A 22,522-nucleotide genomic window follows, 5' to 3' on the forward strand; every position below is an offset into this window, starting at 1 on the left:
GAATACCCCCCCAACGTGCTCGCCCACCCCAAACAAATCTCCGCATCCATTGCTCCAGTTGCTGTAGACATGCTATCAGAACCATGGTATTCGAAAGCATGTACAAGGGAATAGAGCTTAATACTGACCTCACCAATAAAACTCTGCCCACCATGGACAGGGCCCTCGCCTGCCACCCCTCCTGTCTCGGTCGGAAACTAAGCTCCACCCTGAAATTATAGACACATCAAACTAGTTACATTTGCATTCCAAAAATCTAAAAAGTTTCAGTTGGCCACCAAACCTTTATTTTCTTTGCAAGGTAGCTCAGTCATCTATTTGGATCCTGATATCGTTAACAGACTAAGAAAAAGAGCAAAATATTCTTGATTCAGAGAGGTCGGATTGTGACTTTCACGCGATCTTAAAGTACTTCATCCTCTATATTTCATCCACTTGCACATATTTTAAAGCGTTCCATTTTCTCATGCATCCAACTGCATAGATCTCAAAGCACTAGAACATTTGTCATCCATCCACTGCATAGATCTCAAAGCACTGCACCTCTATCATCCATCCGCTTGCATAGATCTCAAAGCATCTTATCCTCTCTCATTCATCCACTTAGATAGATCTTGAAGCATTTCATTTGTCATTCATTTGCTTACACAAATTTTAAAGTGCTTCATCCTCTATCATCCATCTGATTGCACATTTTAAAGCCCTCTATCCTCTATTTGCACAGATTTTAAAGAGCTTCATCCTCTACATCCATCCACATGCACATATCTCAAAGCGCTCCATCATCCATCCATATGCACAGATTTTAAAGCGCTCCATCTTCTATCATTCGTCTGCCTGCATAAATCTCAAAGCATTCCATCCTCTATCATTCGTTCGCCTGCACAGATCTCAAAAAGTCTATCCTCTATTATCCATATACATATACATATCTCAAAGCATTCCATCCTCTACCATCTATTCGTTGATATAGATCTCAAAGCACTCCATCCTTAATCATTCATCTACCTAGCATTATCTTTCAATTCATGCCAAAATAAGAGACCTCTGCTAGATTAGTGGGAAGGGCAGTTCTGCAGCTTTACAAAAGTTTAGTTGTCAAATGATCCTCACATTGTGACGTTTTATAACATAGACAGATGACTGGGCCACATTATAATGAATTTGAAGTTTTGGTCGCTAGTTGGCACTTTTAAACTTTTGGGATCTAACTGTAAATGATCCAAACCTAGAGAGGTCTATCAATAATTTTACTAAAAATTTTACAAACCGGATTTCTTGCTTTTTGGTTTTCCATTTATTTAAGGCATATTCTGGCAGCTGTAGTTTTATCAAGTGTTCCCATGGATCATTGTCTCTACAAATTATGAATTGAGACAACTCTACAAAATATTGCATGAAACTAGAGCTAAGTAAGGTTTGCTCGAACAACTGTGAATAATAGCATCCCTGCACGAACTCCATACCGTGACTCCGTCTTTGTTTAGCGGCCCCGCAGTTAGATATTATATTTTCTCTATAATTATAGGCTTTTGGTTACGTGCTGCTTTCCTTTATCAAAGAATAAGAAAATATTTAAATTAAGCAACTGCACCAAAATGAGTGAATGTGCTGTTATCTACTCATTTATAGTAAAAAGTCTTTAATCAGAAGAGAACGCACGTATCCTCCCTTTTTTTTTCTTTACAAGCCCAGCACGAGTGCTTAAAGAGAGACGATGACTCTCGATGATGCATTGCAGTTCAGTTCAAAAGTACATTAGATATCCTTCTCCTCTATCTTGTCTTATCTCTCTCTCTCTCTCTCTCCCTCTCTCTCCCCTATCAATTTCATTTATGATGACTTGTTGTGTAGGCGCCTTGCTCAAAATTATTTTGGATTCGAGGGTCTTGAACCCTCCTTTAATCCGTATTATTTGATCATGCAATGAAATGCTTTAGCAGCAAAACCCTGCTGTTTTTCCAAAAAAAAGACGTAATGAAAAGAGATTATATAAGTTTTATTGCATCAAACATGCATGTAATTCTTCTTTCCCATGCAACTGAACAATTGCAGAATAGATTCACTCTCTGTTGCCAGTGGCACTATCACAGGCAATCTTATTACAGACCACAGATGATATTAAGCAGAGAAGTAACAGTAGGGATGTTGTCAATTAATTAATTGGCACCAAGGATCCCATTATTGTGGTGCCTGGAGGAGCCGTCAAACGATCGTCGCACGCGAGCAGCCATCGGTTCATCATCATCAGGAGGAAGCGTTGTGTACACCACGAGCGGCATCCTCACGGTATGCGTCGCATCCCTCCATACGATGTACCCAGAAATGAATTGCTGCGATATAGCTCCACCACGGACCGTAACGGTAAAGGACTTCGTCTCCCCAACAGAAGAGAAGGAAAGGAGCGAAGGGGTGACGCTGACCGTCAAAGGATATGGCGCAGCCCAAGAGGCGTAGTACGTCGAGTTCGGCGCTCCCACGTTGGTCACCGTCCGAGGAAAGACCCCTAGAATTCTCTGCCCATCAATCACAGATAGCGCAAAGGATGGGTAGTTGAGGCCCCATGCATTCCCGATGGTGGTGGTGTTCGGGCAAGTGCTCGAGTCACCGGTGACCAGCCTAAGAGTGCTCGTGTTGTAGCCCTGCTTGCAGAGGAAGTCGACGTAATCTTTCTCGGATGCATCAAAGATCAATCCTGGAGTCAGAGCCTTTCTCGGGTCGATCTGGCCTGCGCCGTAGGCAAACTCGGCATCTGCGTTCTTCCTTGGATCCATGACAGTCGCTGCAAACCATGATATTAGTCATCTTCAGGTGAAATCGAACTTATGAAACGCAAAGAAAAGCTCCATTTTCTTGATCCCGTTTGCTTTACCAGTTGTCATGAGAGCAGACTTGATGGCAGCAGGCGACCACCCGGGGTGTGCCGATTTGATGTAGGCAGCAGCGCCGCTAACGTGAGGACAAGACATGGACGTGCCGGAGATCACATTATACTTCACTCTCAGTGGGTCGTCTTCGGAGACCGAAGGTGGCGCCACCGGAGACCAGGCAGCGAGAATATCTACGCCAGGTGCAGTCAGATCGGGCTGTCGATATTGCCAGTTATTCAGAATCTCATGACAGTACTAATGGGGATAGAGGAATGAATTCAAATGAAGCAAGGAACGGGTGGTACCTTGAGCATGTCGGGGACGACTGTATTGGGTCCTCTAGATGAGAACGAGACCACAGTTGGAGCCATGACATCTTCAATTGTCTCGCCCATCAAGATTGTTGCAAAAGGATTGCTGACATGGGATTGAGCTCGTGTGTTCAGTAAAACAGGAGCAGCTAATTAGCATCAGAGAAAATGAGATCATTGATTTGCTGCAATCCTCTTACGTACCTAGTGGACTGGATGTATGCCAATATTTGCGCACCATCTTCTACGCTGATCACAGTTGCAGGTAATGGGTAAGAGAAGGCCAAGTCGGAGTACTCCGAGTCGCTCATGATGACTCCAAGACCATGGGCCATCAAGACACCAGAACCATCCGAAATGCTGTCGCAAAGCACTATCTTGTGCTCTGTTTTGTAGGAATTCAGACTACCAGGAAAGCAATGCTTGGAGATATCACCTGATGCACCTGCTGAGATGTTTGGAGCACCTCCCCCATATATCAATGAATACGTGCCCACGAGCGCGAATCGATTAATGGAGTTTCCCTACATGTTGGGATCATATTAAGCAAGATAAGCTAGTAACTTTTAGATTTTAAATCTATAAAATAGGATCCAGTACTCACAATGAAGATCTGTCCATTGCCGAGGGCAACTTTGGCTATAAATTTCCTGTCGATGGAGCTCGCGGCAACAGTGATTGTCCAAGGAGCGACATTAGTCACTGTTCGTGGGTCAGGACCAGAATTGCCTGCAGAATTGGCTGTTAAGATGCCATTCTTCATCGCATGGAACGACCCGATGGCTATGGGATCGCGGAAGAAAGGACGAGGGGGTCCTCCGAGGGAGACGGACAGTATGTCAACTCCATCAGCAATGGCATCATCAAATGCAGCCAAGATGTCAGCTGATGCACATCCAAAGCTCCAGCACACTTTGTACATTGCAATCCTTGCTTTTGGTACTCCACCTCTTGCAGTGCCAAATGCCAGGCCAAAGTAGCTAGTGTCGGGCACCAGTGCTCCTGCAGCAGTGGAGGAAGTGTGTGTGCCATGTCCCTCAGAGTCTCTCGGGGATTTGAAGTCCGTGCTGGCGTAGATACCTTCACTATTGTAGTACCTTCCTCCAATGATCTTGCTGTTGCAGGGAATCGTTCAGAAGTAATGAAGTGGTTAGATGCTTGCACCTAGGGTCATATTTTCTGCCTCTTAACAATGGACAGAGAAGAAAGAGGGATTACTTGTTGCAAGTGAAGTTTGAGCCTTGACAGATCCCTTTCCATTTGGCAGGTGGGGGACCCATGTCCTTATCACTGAAACTATCAGACTCCGGCCAAATTCCTGAAAATTCAGATGCATGATCTTCAGATTAAATTCCTAGATCTACGTGGTGGGATGTATGGATTAGAATTTTAGGAGATGAAAAAGGATCCAAGTGCATAAAATGGCCATCATGAAGAAAGGATTGAAGATGGAAGAAAAATAGGTGCATATGAGGAATGGGTCCATGAATCACCTCACCACGAATCGTTAGGGAAAGCTGAAGGTGGCAAAGGCACAAGATATTGATGACTGTTTTGCTTAGCACCACAGAGTGCAAAAGAGAGGAGAACTCGTGTTAACATAGATGGAAGCTGTAAGATGCGGCGAAGTATTGAACCAGAAAGGTGCAGATGATCCTTTTTTTTTTGTGATGGAAGAAAGATTGGATATAACGTTTGATACAACGAGGGATATGGTATGTTTGATATACTTTAATCATGTATTTAGATTGGAGTGATGTTTGTTTGTTATTGGCTGCTGAAATGATATTTTGATTGAATTTAAGGAACTGGGAGGGCAGAGCTAGTGTGTGGTGCGGCCAAGCAAATTACGTCAATATATACCTGTGTCAAGCAGTCCAACGATGACATCTCCTTCACTAGGAAAGCGTACAGTTCCACCAAGCGTAAGACCCATGAAATCCCATGACTTCGTGGTATGAAGCTTGATTATGGTATTTGGAAGAACAGAGACCACTCCATCCATCTCTGCGGTCACATATAGAAATGAGTAAGGGAACGAGAACATTTAACCTAATCAAATGATGCATGTCTTATTGCTTAGTAATTCTTACCCTGAATCCTTGTAGCTTCGTTGTCAGTCAACCTAGCAGCAAATCCATTGAAGCTTCTCCCATAACTGTACACAAGAGACTCTTTGGCACCAGAAGAACTGCAGTTAGGGGACCACCATAACTTGTTAGCATATTTAGGATAACACCTATCTTAATGCTGCCCAATAAATTGGAATTTATTTAACAAAAAGCTAGAATTTAAAGTGTCTATTATTTTTTGGTTTTCCAAATGAATGATGCTATATTTTAATTACTAAGCTATGAGACCATGAGTTGAACCATATGAAAAGGTAAAGACTCATTATAACAAACTTTATTCTTGAGCTATTATCAGCAATACATACTTTTGCTACATGTTAAGTACATCTATTGTTCTGAGATCTCATTGGGAAAAATCATGAAAGACAAGAAATGCATTGCTAATGTACACATAAAAACTATAGATCAATGAAATAGCTAAGCATTACAAACTTAGTTAATATCCCTAAATAACCATGATATATAATATGGTGAAAATATCTTTATAATATAATTTAATATGGAGATAATAACATTAAAATTTATAGATAAAAAGCATATAATCTTTATTTCACACTTTTTAATTTGATTTTCTGTTTAGGTAAGGGATATGATCTTGACAGCTGTGATTTTATCAAGTATTCCAATGGATCATTACCTCCACAAAATTATACAAGACATTGCATGAAATGAAAGCCAGAAAAGGTTTACTTGAAGAACTATGAATAATAGCGTCTCTCCTATAAATATTATATTTTCTGGGTATTTATAGGCTTTTGGTTGGGTCTTGCTTGCATAATAAGAAAAAATTTTGAAGCAACTGCACCAAGAAGAGTGATCGTGTTGTTATCTATTCATTTATAATAAAAAGTCTTTAAATCAATTGAGATCACATGTATCCTTTCACTAGTATTTAGACTAGGAAATAGATGAATAATTTTTTCATGCTATTAAGCTTTTTCATTTTTTGTGTATGTGTGCATGGAGTATGTCGCATGCGACCAGGATAGTCCTATCATATTATCACAATGTTATTCTTTAGTGAGTCCAATCCAGTTGTCCCCCTATTAACATGTACGGTTTTCAACTAGTAGAAGAGATGAACAAGCTTCATAACTTTTTAGGAATATGTTTGGGATATTTGAATCAATTTAAAAACAATTTGGCGCAATGTAACCTTGCAAGCTAATTTCTTATCAGCACAGACTATTGGATAACTACAACTAGCCAAACTATATGTAGTGACCTTCCAAGGGCAGCTTCTAAGATGGAGTGATGCATTGACTTGGCAGCAAACCCACCCCTAGGCTTTTCCCCCATGTACACAATGTGGACCTGCACCCAGCTCAGTTAATAAATTAAAAAACTCCTTGCGAACTCATACTGAAAATAGGAAAAGAGAAGTACCAAAAAAACAAAGAAGAAAATATTACCTTTCTTTCCTCAGTGCAATGACAACATATCAGGAAGGATGCAACTAAAACCGTATAAAGAAGGAAAAATGGCTTCGTGGCCATTGATAGGAGTCCTAAAACACTCGGAACGCTTCCCTGAACAGATTCGATTCAACCACAGATGCCCCATTGGCATGGAGATCTGAGCTATTTATAAGCCAGCCTATTAGCGTCTTCCAAACAATGACTCTTTGCCCTCTCCGTTGACAACTAGATAATGAGCATCACTTGGCTACCTCCGCCACCAAATAGATGAGAACAATCACCAGTATCAAACCTCTTCTCGTTGTCCTCTCCAATTCGTTCCTTTTTCGGTCATTGACTCTTACTTCCTCATCATATTTGAGATGAGAACTAGCAAACAGACGGAGGATTTGAGTTTCCAAGGTTTTTAAGCGACGTTGTAAATAGAGTCCTTTGCGTTTTTGTTGTCATGTTCTGCATGATGACTTTGCGGACAGTTGGTTGATAGTCCCGCTGCAGTGCCGACTGTCCATGAGCCTGGCAACGAAAGGAAAAGGAAGAAGTATGGATGGGCTTTCCAAAGTGAACAGTCCACTTTTTTTTTCGGATGGAGGCCGACGATCTGGTCAACGGTCTACTCTAAAGTCTGTTCTTGGGACCTTGGCTTGACCCATGACCCATGTTTTAGTTTAGCTCAAGAACTAATGACATCCTGATTATTAGATAATAAGATGTCATATAAGCATTGTGATTTGTTTGCTATAAAGAAAAAGAATTCGCTGTTCTCTCTGACAATGAGTGAAGGTTATTAATTGGTAATAGTCTGACTACTTGCATACCCTTTCATGTGAAATTTTCCGAGTTCATTTACCATGAAGAACTGGCCCAACAATAGTCTAGACTCCGGGTTAGATATTTGGTCGTTTGGCTTGCTAGGGCCTTAAGAAGGTGAACCAGTACATAAGTGATTGAAAGTGTTTTAACCGATTGAACTTAGCTAAATTGTTGTATCTTATGAATTGATAAGACATCTTAATTTTTTTCTATTTTTATTCCATTATTAATGTTTGAATCAAACATTAATTCAAGGTTGAACCAGGACTTACTTGGAGCTCAATACTGGCTCAAACGGATTTCAGCTTGATTTGAATAATCGTGCTGGTGCTTTTTCGTTCAAATCAAGCTTGAATTAGGCTTGGTTGAAGGATTAAATGAGTCAAGCTTATTCTAAAATTTAGGCTACAATAAATTTAAAACCCTTTACTGAGTGCATGTTCAACCAATCGAGCATGGCTCGGTTTCATCCCTATCGCTAATTATATCGGTCTTTTTTTTCCAAAAAGTTTGCATTTTAACTTTAGTATATTCACAAATAGCAAATTATTCTGTCTTAGTTTTTTGTTTTTGTGTTTTCGGGTATGTAGGCAAACTATGCTTATGTTTATACATATATGTGTGTATATTATATATATATATATATATATATATATATAGAGAGAGAGAGAGAGAGAGAGAGAGAGTTCTGTTATTCTGTCTATTGCGAAGTCTTAACTATGTTGGGACTTTTGCAAAAGACGAAGAATTCGGACAAGTTCTCTAAAGCTATGATAGAACTCGCTTCTTAGATGTTATTGCTCTAGCAGCAAAGCCGAGGAACAGCAAGTAACTAGACTTCTTTGTCTTTGGACTCACTATGATGAAACTTTGCTGGGAAAAGATATATATATATATATATATATATATATATATATATATATATATATATATATATATATATATATATATATATATATATATATATGTGTGTGTGTGTGTGTGTGTGTATGTAGAGAGAGAGAGAGAGAGAGAGAGAGAGAGAGAGGTATACAAACTTGCACTCTTCAAAAGTAATATTTTCACGGTTAGGTTAGCAGTTTTTTATCGTTTATAGGATCCTACTAATAAATCAGATGTTCAAGTCAATGTCAGAATTTTAGTAGAACAAAATTTTGTAAATTATTCACGTAAGGATGCTAAAGGAATTGACTTTAAGGGAAGAAAAAAAAATGTAAGTTGTACAGATGTAATTATTCGTATGGTAATAAAATATGACCTTTATACCACCAGTAGACCAAATAAAAATGATAGAGTAACCAGTACTTGAGTAAGTAAAGAGACTTCATTCATACAACTTAATGTTATAGATAGCAAGAGATACTGCTTGAACTAGAAAAAGGACCAAACAAAATCATACAAGTGGAGAGCTAAACTAGAAGATTCGTGAACCGTTAGATGATTTTACATCATTACTAGGATCACGTATTGAAAATTTAGAAATAGAAAACTCGAACCTATAATTTAGTATTCCTTATGTTTTACTCGACTGAGTTTATATATCGAGCGCAACTAAATAAAATTTCAAAACCATCAAAACTATTATCACAACTAGTGCCACCTCTTATAAGTGAAAAATCATTTAGTAGGATTAGTTGAGGACTAATTTAAGTTCTCACTAATTAACATGAGAAACATTGTCCTTTTGTTGCACAATATATTCATCAAAATTGGATTTTCTTTTTTTTTTGTGCAATTCCTATGGAAATATTTGATCCATGAAAAATCTTTTGCACCTGAATTATGTTGGAAGCATCCCCTTCTGGAGGGTACGTATCCTAGCTGAAAAATTGACAACTAAGACACATCAGCATAGGCAATTGCCTGAACGCATACATGATATACCAACAAAAGTTTATTCTCATCCATGAAATCCCATCTCTCTCTCTCTCTCTCTGATGGAATTGTCCAGACTCTGAACCGGGGCATATTCATGCAGATACCAATCCCGCCTCACCCTGAAACTGTGGTCTTTAGATTTTCTTTTCCTGTTCTCTTTTTCTGCAACAATACAGTACGTATTTGCCACAAGCATCAATCGAACCTAGGGCCCCCCATGGAAAGCGGGGTGCCAACCAACGGAGAACAATCTTACGATTAACCAAGAGTCTATGAACCGCTCCCAGCCAGTGAGATACGTGTAGCTTGGCCGGTGCCCTGGGGGCCTCGTCAAAGATCTTGTGTTCTCTCTTTTTAACTACAGTTGAAATGCATTGAATTCTTTCCAACCGTGACATTGGTGCGCTGTTGAATACCGTCTTCATGAAAACAGTCCTAGATTTGCACTCCGTTGGTGGATCCCACGTAAATCAAATTCTGACCAAACTCACTGGCTCACCCTTCTTTCCACGCGCCAGTTTTTCCTTTGAGCTTGCAAACACGCAACAACCAATGAATGGATTCAGATTGGAACAAGACCCACTTGATTGGACTTCATCCAGCCTTGGTGCTGGATCAACAGCATGCCACCAAAAATAAAAGTTTTTCTCATCCAATACCGACTCAGCCATCAACGCCTCCAATTGTGACCCCACAAAACACACACCATGCAGATACCTAACTCAGGAAGTCAGAACAACATAAGATTCCACAACCACAGTTCACAAGACCAGAAAGATACAAAGCTTCTGATTAGCTCGGAGAAAGGGAGAAAAAACATACAAGCCTAAACCCTCATTCCAAATGATACACCTGATTAGAAAATAAAACACATCCACCACCTCCTCTCCGTTAAATGATCCATCAGACATGCAACTCAAAACAACAGTTAACAACTGAGAGACGGGGGAGCCTTTTACAAGACTAGAAGCTGAAGGATATTCCGGGTCCACGTCACCCACATCCACGTGTCCCTCTGGAGACCCGATCCCACGCTACAACCCACTCCCCCGACTCCACTAAGGACCGCACGAGTGTACCCAAATACCCACCCCACACGGCCACACACCTCCTTGGGCCCCATCCACCCAACATAACAAGAACCTCCCCAACCTTTCCACCCTCCCGGTGCCGCCGAGACCACCACAACATCATCTCGCCCGCCCCCAATTTCCCACCCCAAACCTCCTCCTCACGCTCTTGGGGGCCCGAACCAACCCGCGACGGACAGGTCGTGGCCCACTCACGCAGCCCCACCCCTTTCCCATTCCCCAAGCACGGTCCACGGTCCAGCCGCCCACCTTCCCACCCTCTCAGGACCCTACCTCTACCCCGGGACCACCAACTCCACACGAGTTAAAAAGCAGCTGAGTAAAAGTTAAAGAGCACGTATCTCGCACGTGCGCATGCGCCGACCCCGAGCTACAGAGAAATGGCCGGATGTCGTCCATGGCCGCGGTGCTTCCCGGAACTACAGACCATTTTAATTTAAGTTCAACAAAAATTTAAAAATAAAAAAAGAAAGACGAAGAAGAAGGGGGAGAAGTTCTCTGTGTGAAAAAATAGTTTAATCTTCGGGACTGCTCTCAGAGAGCTCCTCCTCCTCCTCCTCCTCCTCATCCTCCTCCTCCTCCTCCTCCTCGTGATTCTCCTTCTGACTTTCATCTTGGCGGTGGCGTTGCTCGCCGGACTCGCCCATCAGCTGGAGCTCTGCCCTATCTCCTCCGGCCGCCGGCGCGCTCGCCGCGGAACTTCCGGCCGCTGCGGCGGACGACGGCGGCTCCGCCGCGGGGGGAACGGCTACGGGGGGGAACACCGTGGCGGCCGAGATGGTCCGGGCCGTTGCCAGGTTGATGATCTGTGGGACCGACGGGAACGTCCAAAGCTGTGGCTGGCTCGAAGGCCCTGCTATGGCAGAGGGCGGCGGGAGCATCCACAACGCCCCAGGCGGTATCACTCTGCCGCCCGCGGTGGCGGCCCACATCGGCACCATACCCTGCGCCGCCGCGATGGGTGCCAGCCCCGTGGACATGGATGCCGCACCGCTGCCCGGGAGCAACGGGTCCTGGACGGGGTAGTAGACCGCCGCCGCGGCTACGCCGGCCCCAGCAGCGCGGGAGGGCTGGAGCTTTCGCCGCCTCTTCTTGGTGGCCTCCTCCCCGGCGGCGACCGCGGCAGGGGTGGAGGTGGAAGTCACTGGCGCTGTCGACGGGGCCTCGCTGGGGATCTTGAGGGTCCCGCCGACGTTGGTAGCGATGGCCGGGACCGTGCCGGAGCCCGTGGCTGCGATGATCGCCGGCTCCGCGTGCTGGAGGAGCCACCGGATGGTCTCGCCGTCGGACTTGTGGCCGAGCTCCCGGGTCAGCTGGAAGATCCGGGCGGCGCACGGGGCCGGCATCCGGATTCTCCTTCCCCGGCCCTCCACCTTCGTGTGCCGATCCTTGGTCCGCCCGGTCGGCCGCCGGAGAATCTGGAACCCTCCCCTCATGTCGATAGGCTCCGGTTTGGGGATTATGAACCGGTGGACCGGTATGGCGGTCCGGGGCGGCAGTGTCATCCCGCTGCCGCCGCCGCCGCCTCCACCTCCGCTGCTGCCGCCGCCGCCTCCTCCTCCGCTGCTGCCGCCGCCGGCCATTCTTAGGTCGGTTCTCCGGCAGTCGTCGTCCTCCTCCTTCTCCTGCTTCTGCGAATCCATCTCGGCCTCCGTCCCCCTCCCCACTTCGAAAACGCTTACATATTTTCCCCTTCCCTCCACTCGCCCTCCCAAATAACAGATCACTCAGACACACAAAAGGCGCGTGCGAGCAAAACCCTAGAACCCACCCGGCGCCTCCTTTCATTCCTCCAATCCCTCCCCACCCTGCGGCGATGCGACTCTTTCCCGAGATGGGCCCCACCAACTCTACCTGCTGGCCGTCCGATCAGGACCACGGTCCACCGGGTCAAGTTTGGGCGATGCGCACCAGGGTGAATTAAGCTCCAGATATACATACGGTAGATTTTTTAAAGGGAGGGGAAGGGCCTGCGGATGAGGATTCCCGTACTTCTCTCCTTCCCTCGTTCCCTTTTTGCGCTCCCCGGAGAAACTTCGCCAAACTTGTCTTCCCGATGTGCGCTTCTGGGCCCAGCCCACTTTTATTTGTACCGTCTGGCGTATCCCCATACGTACCCGGAACGAGCGCCAAACCGCGGTTTTGTGCGCCAGTCACGTGAATTGCTTTTTGTTTTTTTTTTAATTTTTTTCGTTTTTTTTTCCTAAAGTCATCAATACGTGAAGGGATTTGTTGTCCATTTCATATCTAGCGGATCGAGGTAGCCAAGAGATGAGAGCATTTTCCGTTCTACACCACACACGACGGACTGGAGTAGCTGAGGTTAGTACCTCTCTTTCCAAAAGGCACCCCCAAAAAGCCCTATGGAGGGGTCGTCGCCGCCCCAGGCTGCCGACCTCTCATGCATCACGTCAGCCGTGGTGCTCACCACTCCGTGGGCTGGGCCCAGCGGCCACCCCGGACAAAAGTAAAAGAAAGGAGATGAAAACCGAGGTGAGACTCGATTTTGTAGGAGGGTGGGGCCGGCGGGGGTGGTGGTCCTGGTAGGCTGCCCGCCCAACAACTGGTGTCGCTGGGTGCGTGGCGGGTGGGTTGCCCATCTCGGGGCTCCGGGCACGGTGTCCAACTGGCTTGTGGTCCCCGCGCCAAATATCACGCGGAAGCAGTGAGAGGAGAGTGTGGGCCCCTACACGCTGGTGGACACGTGTCGACAACGCAGTCGGTGGAATTATAAAAGTGGGGTGCACCTGGCATAGGGAACTGGGTCCCGCCCGGGGATTATCGGGGCAAGGTGGGGGATTTACCGTTTGGATGTCGGATCCTACGGTCGCGGGCTGCAGGTACAGCCAGCTGGAACCAACTGGGGTTGGGACCACCGAATAGCCGATGGTGTGGGTCCCGCGTCTGACATCGTGTTTTCCCTTGATAAAAGCTTGAGCAATGGCGTGTATGATGGGCATGCAATAACGTTTTGGCATGACCCGGACCGCCAACCTTGTCTAAACTTGTAATTTTAAAATGTTACTCTTAACGTATGCTTAAAGATTGTAGAAGGAAAGTTGCAAAAAATATTCATGGCAATTCACTCAGAGGTTTGCATCTCCAAAAGGATTATCTGTATAGTATTCGATGTTTGTGACGTAGTATTAGCAGTTTCCCTATATATATATATATAATAAATTGAATGTTGCTAAGGAAATTGTACCAAACATTCGTTCCAACAACGAATGTAGTAAGTCGTTCATTGGGTTATTTGAATGATTGTTTGGATGTTTCAGCAGAAATATCTTACAGCAATCAACCTTGTTGGCGAACTTAGCCCATATCTTGTAAAGACCTATCCATAAATCTCAATCTGTATGTTTATTGGTCTATAGGAAGAAAAAAAAATTGTATAGAGATTTTTTTTTCCCTTCCCATAGGATTCAAATCGAGAGTGCTTGATTATTATGGGCTATGCTTAAATGGATTTTCTAGTCCATGAATCCAGTAGAAAACTCAATCCAAATCCTACTTGATTATCCAAGCAGGCCCTCAAAGAAATAGATAGACAAACGCACTATTAAGTTAATTTTAGTTCTTCACATACCATTTATTTGTGCGCCTTGGTCGGCTTCATTAAGCCCCAATATCCTTATTAACTACTTGGGCCAAATTTAAATGAAAGAGAAACAATTCAAATAAGTTACCTCCAAATGGTACCAACTTGGGCTCACACATATCTGCCTACGTGCTTTTCTAAGAAAGGCATATTTGTGTTCTGATAGGACATATGTACCACCTTAATTTCCTGAATATTTATCTTTCCCATTGTATGCATACATTCCTTCCAATTAAGTTGTGCAAACCAATACAAGGTGCATTGTCTATGCCGTTCTACAACTCATCTGGTTCATTTTGTACCATGTTATCTAAGCTTTTTATTTTCTTTTATTGTCTAGTTAGAGATGATCAAACCTCGTTAGATGTTGGATGGTTTGGATTAGTGCATGTCCTCGAGACCTTTTTATCTCCTATCTGTCTCACCTTAATTTGTCATCGCTTAGTCATAACATATTTGTTAGTTAAATGAACAAGCATTTGTCTTGCAATCAGCATAAGATGGTTCACCTTTGTCATGAGAATGCATATCTGATTGCAAATACTATGCAAATAAGTTGCAGGAAAATAGGAGACACTTGTGCTATAGTTACTGAGAAATGTCAACCAATCAAACATGGCATTGCTAAGAGAAACTCGGTATTCATTTTTCCAATGTCACAATTATTTCTTTTCTAGAAAAATCAGTACTTGCAAGGCTCCAAACAAAGAGTGGGGTTTGCGTGAGGATACCACCAAGATTATAACTTGGATAACTCATCGGCCCCATGAGTTGTGATGCCTAGCAATGGGGACAGATCAAGTAATTGGGTATAATCAAGTTCAAGTCCGCATCAATCATGAGCCTGAAATGTGAGATCAAGCCAACTCGTTTGTTATTTGTCAAGCATAATCGCGCATGCTTTCAAGCTGAGCTAATATCAGGTAATTTTATGGGCTCGCTGACCTCAATAAATTTGAAATCATTAGAATTGAGCTGCTCGAGTTCCAGCCAGATCAGGCTCACTTCAAAGGTTCATGAAAGATTGTCCGTGTGCTGATCAGACCAAAGCTCGGAATTTGTATTCAATGATCGGTTATATGCTAACTAATATGTATACCATACATAATGTTACAAAACAATGATGAACCTTATCAAACCAAGAGCAGTTAAGCCCTTCATGTTGAAGCCAAGCTCGAATTTAATTTGAGGCTTTGAATCAAGTTCAAGCCTTGTTAAAATATATATCAAGTCAATTCCAATTTGAGCTTGCGTATCTCTGTTGAACTTGAGCTGCAAAGATTAATTGAGAGCTCTAAATTGGTACACAAGGTACCACTAGATGCCTAATATACAACTTAGAAAATGCAAGTATATCAAGTACTACTCCCGTGGAACCACATACATAACTCGTCCCTTTCCTGTTGGTGTGAGGAGGGCCACCACAATATACCACTAGTTGTTGTAGACAATTCTATTTTGCCCATAGGGCAGGAAAGTCAGGATCATCTGCGCCTTGTGTTCGATAATCCATTGTTCTCATGCATTAAGTTAGTGACGAATGCTAAGTATATGCACACCTTCGGCATTTTTTTTTTTTTTTTGAGATAAAGTTTATATAAAAATTAACTACTAGTTTTTAGGAAAAGGTGGAACTTTATTTTTATCTATAATGATGTCTATCCAAGTATGAGACAAGCTGTACAAAACTTTAAAATATCATACACAAAGTAAAAGAAGAAACACAAAACAGCGGCAAAGTTGACGGAGGTTTAACAAATAGCGATAACCAATTGAAGATTATAAAATATTATGCATGTGACGTAGGTCCCATGCTGGGCTGCGTGGTTGGGTCCGCCGGGTGGGGCCACGTGTAAGGCGTGATCAGCCCCGCCACCGGCCTTTGCCTGGCCCAGGACAGAATCAGCTGGGCTGTAAGCCCCGCCAATAGGATTAGATATTCCAATAGTCCTGGCCATAAACGATGGACACTAGACGACGCTGTACGTAGCGATCCGTGCACCGCCCCAAGTCATGGTTGCGGGCCTCCACTTGTCCTCCTCACAGGGGCCGGAGGGGGCCCACGCTCTCTGGAGCCATGCCGTGGGGACCTCTTACACTCGTGTGGTGGCACGTGTCAGTTTCTGACGTGGCAGTAAATGTAGCAGGTAAAGGATATGCGATCTCTTCCTATTATGCAACCATACCGCGACCATATAGATATCTCAAATAAACAATTGCACAAGCTCATGGGTACATGCTTTTTTTAAGTCTTTGTCGATTTATTGGCTAAGTGAACCATGTTTTTCACAAAAGTTACAGATTGGAATGTAAAAGTTTCTTTGATCCATTTGTTTAACAGCTTATACATGATAAGTTAGCCGTTGTTGCAAAATTGGGAGATGATTACACATTAGCTCCATAATTTTTAATATAAAATTTCTATACTATAAAGTTTGGAAAGTTGCTTAATCATACTGAAGCATATGTCATTGACACAAAAATGTTAGTGCGCCACGTCACTAAATCATAGTGGATATGTGCCTACGCAAAAACTTTCTTTAGATTTATATTTATTATGCTTACGTCCAATATGTTGTAAAACCTACACTTATATCTAATTAAATGAACGGCGTTAGTAAAACCATATACTAATATGAAAGTTGAAATTACCTTTAAATAGGAAGGAGGATGCATACGTTTTTTTAATATCTTTGGATGATTGTTATATCACATAAGGTCATTTTGATCATTTTTAATGGTTTTCCAATATTGTATTTGGGTCTTGTTTAAAATTAATGGTTTGACTAACATTCTGTTAAGTTATGGGTTAAAGTACTGGATAAAAATAAATCTTAAAAGGTAAGTGTAGAATTTTCAAACTATTAGAAATAAGTATAATTTATCCATAATCTGATAGGAGGAATTTGTAACTTACTGTTGTTCGTGCGTGCGCGCATATATATATATATATATATATATATATATATATATATATATATATATATATATATATATATATATATATATATATATATATATATATATATATATATATATATATATATATTGTTTGGGGCCACCACAGATATCTACTATGATTATTGACATGTCATTTGGAAAGTCTAAAAAATTGACTACTAATCTATGCGAAGCATAATAAAAAAATGTCAATGATAAGGATTAATAGCACATACTCAACATGCTGCAATCATAAGGCAGGGCAACATGCAACCATCCTCGTTGCATATAGCGTAGTCCCATCTTCTGCACTAGTTGTTGCCCATAAATATACATCTAGATGTGATTTATTAACACTAGCTTGTATCTCGAGTATTCATCATGCATCTAAGCAGGCTAGAATGAACTAAAATAGGCATAGCTAATAGAAATAATTACAGCTATAGAAAAAGAGCATTCCAATGCACAAAACTCCTCACATTGCACGATCTAAGAAAGATGAAATATGCATAATCTTATCCTCACACATATAGAGTAGTGTCAACAAAGAATAGGTCAAAATATCGGTCATCAAATTCATCATAATTCATACGCAAATAAAATCTACTTATCCAAGAGCTAAAATTAATTTACTTGCCTTTGAACTTTGGACTCAACCACTATCCTAGTTGTTTTAGGCCATCGATAATATTTCCCCAATATTAGATACTTATTCCAATAAAAAATAGTCCAATCACATACAAAACTAAAAACACAAGATATAAGACCAACTCAATTGTGGTCCCATCAAATAAATCCGACCAGATAACTGTTGGAGATCCATTGCTTATTCTACTTATATTAGAAGTCTATTCCTAGTTTATTTTTGTTTCTTCTTCCAATAGTAGTTGGACTAGTTTGTCTTATAATACTAGTCCATTTTAGTTAGGTTAAGCCTTAGGTTAAATATATTTGGGTTTGTTTTTTCAATTAGAGTGGGATAGTAATATTTTTGTTTTATAGCAGGAGAGAAAGTATAGTTTTATAAATAGGGGGGAGAGTTACATGAGGAAGCTTGGAAAAAATTCTTTAGTTGAGAGAGGAGGAGAATTCTTTTTCGTAAGGAGAGAATTCTTTTTGTACGTAAAGTCTCTTCAGTGAGGCATCTTTATAAGGAGAGTCAAACTTATTATATCAGCTTTTATTTTCTTGTGAATAAATTTAGTTTTTCTCTTCTAAATATTTTTTTAATTATTTTTCTCTCGCAATTCTCTATATTTTTTTTGATATTTATTATGGATCTCAGGCTAATACGATCGATCTACTTCGAATAGCATACCTATTGATTGATTTGTTGGCTCGGGTACTCACACTTGAAAAAAAATGTGGAGCTCTTTTCCCCGCATCATGCACTCACACACCATGCAACCAAAAAGAAGACCCTACGGTGCTGAGCGTATACCAGAGGAAGCAATTTGACTGGTAGCTTCTAGCCAACAACAATGGGTCTCTTCTGTGCACCCCCGCCCCCCCCCCCCCCCCCCCCCCCCCCCTAAACGGGACGCAGGAGAGCCCTCATAACTTTCCACACAAAAGCTGACCCATGTCACTAAGGATACTGCATTAAATAAGCAGACTTTTTTTTTTTGGCTCGACGCAAGTGGGGAATCCTTCCTCCATTTTCACTCAAAAAAAGACACAGGTGGAGTCGTTGGACTCCATGATATGGGATACTAATAATCCTGGAAATAAAAACCTGGCATCAATAAGATAAAGAAGGTTTGGAAAGCAAGTGACAAGCCATTGTATGAGCTGTTGGATTGGTGAGATTCCCACCATTGAAAGCTTCCTTTACTTCCATCAACTGCCCATGGCACCACCATGGTGACCCACATGTTTGCCTGCCTGCTGATCTCTCTTTTCCACTTTCTGACACCACATGGAATTTATCCAATCTGCATGAGTTTTTATCCTCACCAGCTCACTCAATTTATGAGCTTTTCTTCAGTTGGTCAGACCACCTTTTGTGATTGTGGGTTGAGGGGATTTCGGGAAGCGTTAAGAAAAAGTTGGTGGCAATTCAGGAAGTGTGCTTTTTATGAGTACATGAACCTTCTTCTCTATCCAATATGAGCTGAAGAAAAGAGATCACCCTCTTGTCTTTCAAGTAGTAGTTTTCCAATTCACTGAAGTAGGGTGAATTGTCAATTACTAAAAATCAGATCATAATATGGTTTAATGCAATTTGAATGTTTGAGTAGATTATGAATTCTATATGAAGATTTATGCAATTAATTCTTTTCCAAAACAATTAATTCTTAAATTCAGTCAAGCAACTGATATAGCTCCTTCTGACTCTCTTGAAATGTGCTTCTATATAATTTATCTCATACCTTCTAATTCGTTCAAATCAACTTCTCTCACCAGATATTTAATAAATTAATATAAAGTTTAATATCATAACTATAAAATCGATATATTTTAATTTTCTCAGCTTAATTCGTTAATGAAGAACAAATTGTTGATTGCGACTTTGAACTGAAACAAGGTAATTATGCTCTCAATAGCACGAAAAAATTATTTATGTTTTAAAATTTTAAATTCCAGCTTACTTATTTCGAGCCTTGAGAAAAGTTCGATGTTATAATAATTACAAAATGGCTCCAACCCAATCTGAACTTGATAAAATAATGACCTAGTGCAATCTGGGCTTCGAACCAACTGGCTTAATCCAAACCTAACTGACAATTATACCTTATTTCATTGCACTAGTAGAAATTGAAAGTGCTGGCGGTGAGACAATATGAGGCCAATGAGACGCAATTAAGTTTAAAAGAAAGGGGGGCAGAAATAGAGATCTTGAGTTATCTGTAATTCCTCTAGTATGATAACTAGAGGCATCATTAACGACCATTTCCAAATGAATGATTGGCATGAATAACAGTTGTGTCATCTTCACCCTTCTTGGCGTAGTATCTCCGGTACAAGGAGTCCACCTGAGTGAGGTTAAGATATTCCTGGATAAATTAGGCTTGTGTCCTTGCTTGTAACACAATCCTTGGGTCCATACTGGTTCTCTGTCAGCTTCACTTTCTCAGCAAAATTTTCAGGTGGAAACTGAATAGTAGACAACTAGGGTCGGCATGTAGATCAAACTACAATGAACAGATAATTAAATAAACATAAACTAATAATCTTCATCAAATGCATGTCATGGCCACTAAGTTATAATATGATCAAGAATACAAGGCAAGTTACAAAAAGAAGAATACGGGCCAATGAAAGGAGCAAACTCCTCTCATTCAAGTATGTATGTAGATGAATTCCTTCAGATTTCTATGCTCTGAAGTATGGCAGAAAAAACAAAAGGGATCGCATGTTTTAGGTAATTTGGCTATCCCCACAGTGATAGCGGCTTGAAAAGCAATTTCAGCAACAGTTTTAGGTAATTTGTTTGAAGGGTTTTTTCTTATTTATTTTGGAGTACAAAGCTTCAACTTTTAGAACTTTCGATAGTCTCTACAACATGTATTGCACCAAACCTGTATTTTTGCCAATTCCAACTATTCAATCAGTTTGAATTACAAGAAATCCTTGACGATGATAATATATGGATTCCTTGGTGATGGTAACAAATAACTGACAGGCTTTACTCAATATGTTTGGCATTTGGTTAACAAATACTTAGCTTTCCAACCATTTATGATGAAAAGGCATCCCCTTCCTAGGAAACTTTTCAGTCATTTTGTAGCCCCAATAAAAAAACCGTCATGTTTTAATTGCAATTAAAAACAGAAAAAGTATTTGATTAAAAACTATTCTAATTATCAATGCTCTTGTATCAAATAGGGTACCTTAAAGGTCATTGATTGATCATAATAGCTCAATCCTACTTCAAATGAGATCCCTACGTCGTTACATTCTATTTAGGATTAGGAATAGGTGTGATCGAACTAGCTTTTGACAACTAATCAGTACGACCTTGTAGAGCTGCTTTTGCTAAAACTCGAGCGGTTTCTTGAAAACTTGATTCAGTTGAGTTTGATCTTAAACTCGTGTCCACTGAAGACCAATGCACCAATAAACTAAACGGAATGGAAGACCCTTAATAAGAAGCAATGAATGGTTCGACAAAATCTTGGGAGATGTCTTAGGACAGCATCAGAGAACAAACCTTGGACTAGTGTTGGGTTCTACTTCAGCCAAGTAAAGGCAATGTTGGAGATAAGCAAGTTTAGAGGTTGTTCACAGCTATGAAGACCGACCATCGTCTAAGGATATGACTCAGAGTATGCTCATGTGGAAATAACAAGCAAATCAACCCCGCTGCTTTTGAAGAGATCTTGATAAGCAACTTGTATCGAGCTTTCTCGACTGGATGAATGCTCATCAGGGACATTGACAAATGGGCATAAGTTGTTGGAAAACAGTTGAGTTTAAGGGGTTGTTTGGTTGACAAGTTAATGACAAGCTGCACTAAAACACCGAAAACACAAAATGAATGAGTTTTGCCAAAGTTTTTCAGTCAAAAATGAGAAAATGAGCTCTATGAAAAGTGTCTCCCCGCTTTCACAAAACCTGTTTCACAGAGAATCATGTTTTATGATTTTTCTGTTTTAGAAAAAACTCACAGATAACCTAACAGCCCCTAAGTTTAATAGTGATGCATCAATATCCACTTATGCAAAAAATTGTAACTATATTCCAAAGGAAATGAAGTCCTTCAAGAGGATTTTTTCTTCCTTTTTTCCCTGTTTCTTTAGCAGCGAACTTTGAGTCTACCTGCTGAAGCATTGGCTGCTCTAAGATGACCCCAGGAGAAAAAGAATACCTTTTCACAGAAGCTTGACTTCTAGGTGTGGGAATTCTCAATTTATGCATGCGGCATAGAAAATATAGCAGGGCAGAAGCGTGGCAACATATCTGACACAAAATTAAACAAAAAGAAACTCAACATGTACCTTAACTAGAGCCCCAAGACTTTTGGATGGGTCTGAACCTAGATTTTAAAATTAAAACTTAGCAGGTCAGACAGAGCCTAAAAAATAAGCCCATCTATTAAACAGGACAAACAATGAAGCCCAGCCCAATCCACATATGGCTCGAATCACATATCATTTTTTTTTTATTCCTCCAGATGGAAGGCCATAGTTTCCTGTGCTGATATACTTTTCAGCTCGTGCCAACATCTCGGCGAAGTCTACAAAAAACCGTTTTTCCAAAGAGAAGAAACGAGACGGCCTTAAACCGTCCGTCATTATTGACATGGCAATCGACTGATCTAGATTACGGACTTCTAACGTCGCCGCATTGAAGCGGTTGATGTAATCTCTGAGAGACTCTTTTTTCCTCTTCTTGGCATCGAGCAACCATCGGAATCACGAAGCTATCTTCGGCTAGAGACGAAGTGCGCGGTAAAAAGATGTCCAAGCTGCTCGAAAGAATTAATCGATTCGGGCTGAAGCCCTGAGAACCAAAATCGAGCTACT

At 41.5% G+C, this 22,522-nt stretch overlaps 2 protein-coding genes across 2 annotated transcripts; both read right to left on the minus strand.

Moving 5' to 3' along the window:
- Positions 1–2,159: 2,159 nt before the first annotated feature.
- On the minus strand, positions 2,160–7,060 carry LOC103699310 (cucumisin-like). The gene is made up of 10 exons (XM_039123924.3): positions 6,726–7,060; positions 6,539–6,627; positions 5,275–5,372; positions 5,045–5,188; positions 4,400–4,499; positions 3,786–4,296; positions 3,386–3,705; positions 3,176–3,287; positions 2,873–3,086; positions 2,160–2,782 (listed from the first exon to the last, which is right to left on the minus strand). The coding sequence occupies exons 1-10, from the start codon at positions 6,807–6,809 to the stop codon at positions 2,160–2,162; spliced, it is 2,295 nt and encodes a 764-aa protein (XP_038979852.2). The 5' UTR covers positions 6,810–7,060.
- Positions 7,061–10,198: 3,138 nt separating this feature from the next.
- LOC103716845 (transcription factor PCF2-like) lies at positions 10,199–13,561 on the minus strand. The gene has a single exon (XM_008805021.6). It carries the CDS (start codon positions 12,154–12,156, stop codon positions 11,029–11,031), a length of 1,128 nt encoding a protein of 375 aa, XP_008803243.2. The 5' UTR covers positions 12,157–13,561; the 3' UTR covers positions 10,199–11,028.
- Positions 13,562–22,522: the final 8,961 nt, after the last annotated feature.

The sequence above is a fragment of the Phoenix dactylifera genome, chromosome 3, assembly GCF_051530095.1.
Source record: "Phoenix dactylifera cultivar Ajwa chromosome 3, Ajwa_hap1_PhDact_Kaust_v1.1, whole genome shotgun sequence".
NCBI classification, from domain to species: Eukaryota; Viridiplantae; Streptophyta; class Magnoliopsida; order Arecales; family Arecaceae; genus Phoenix; species Phoenix dactylifera.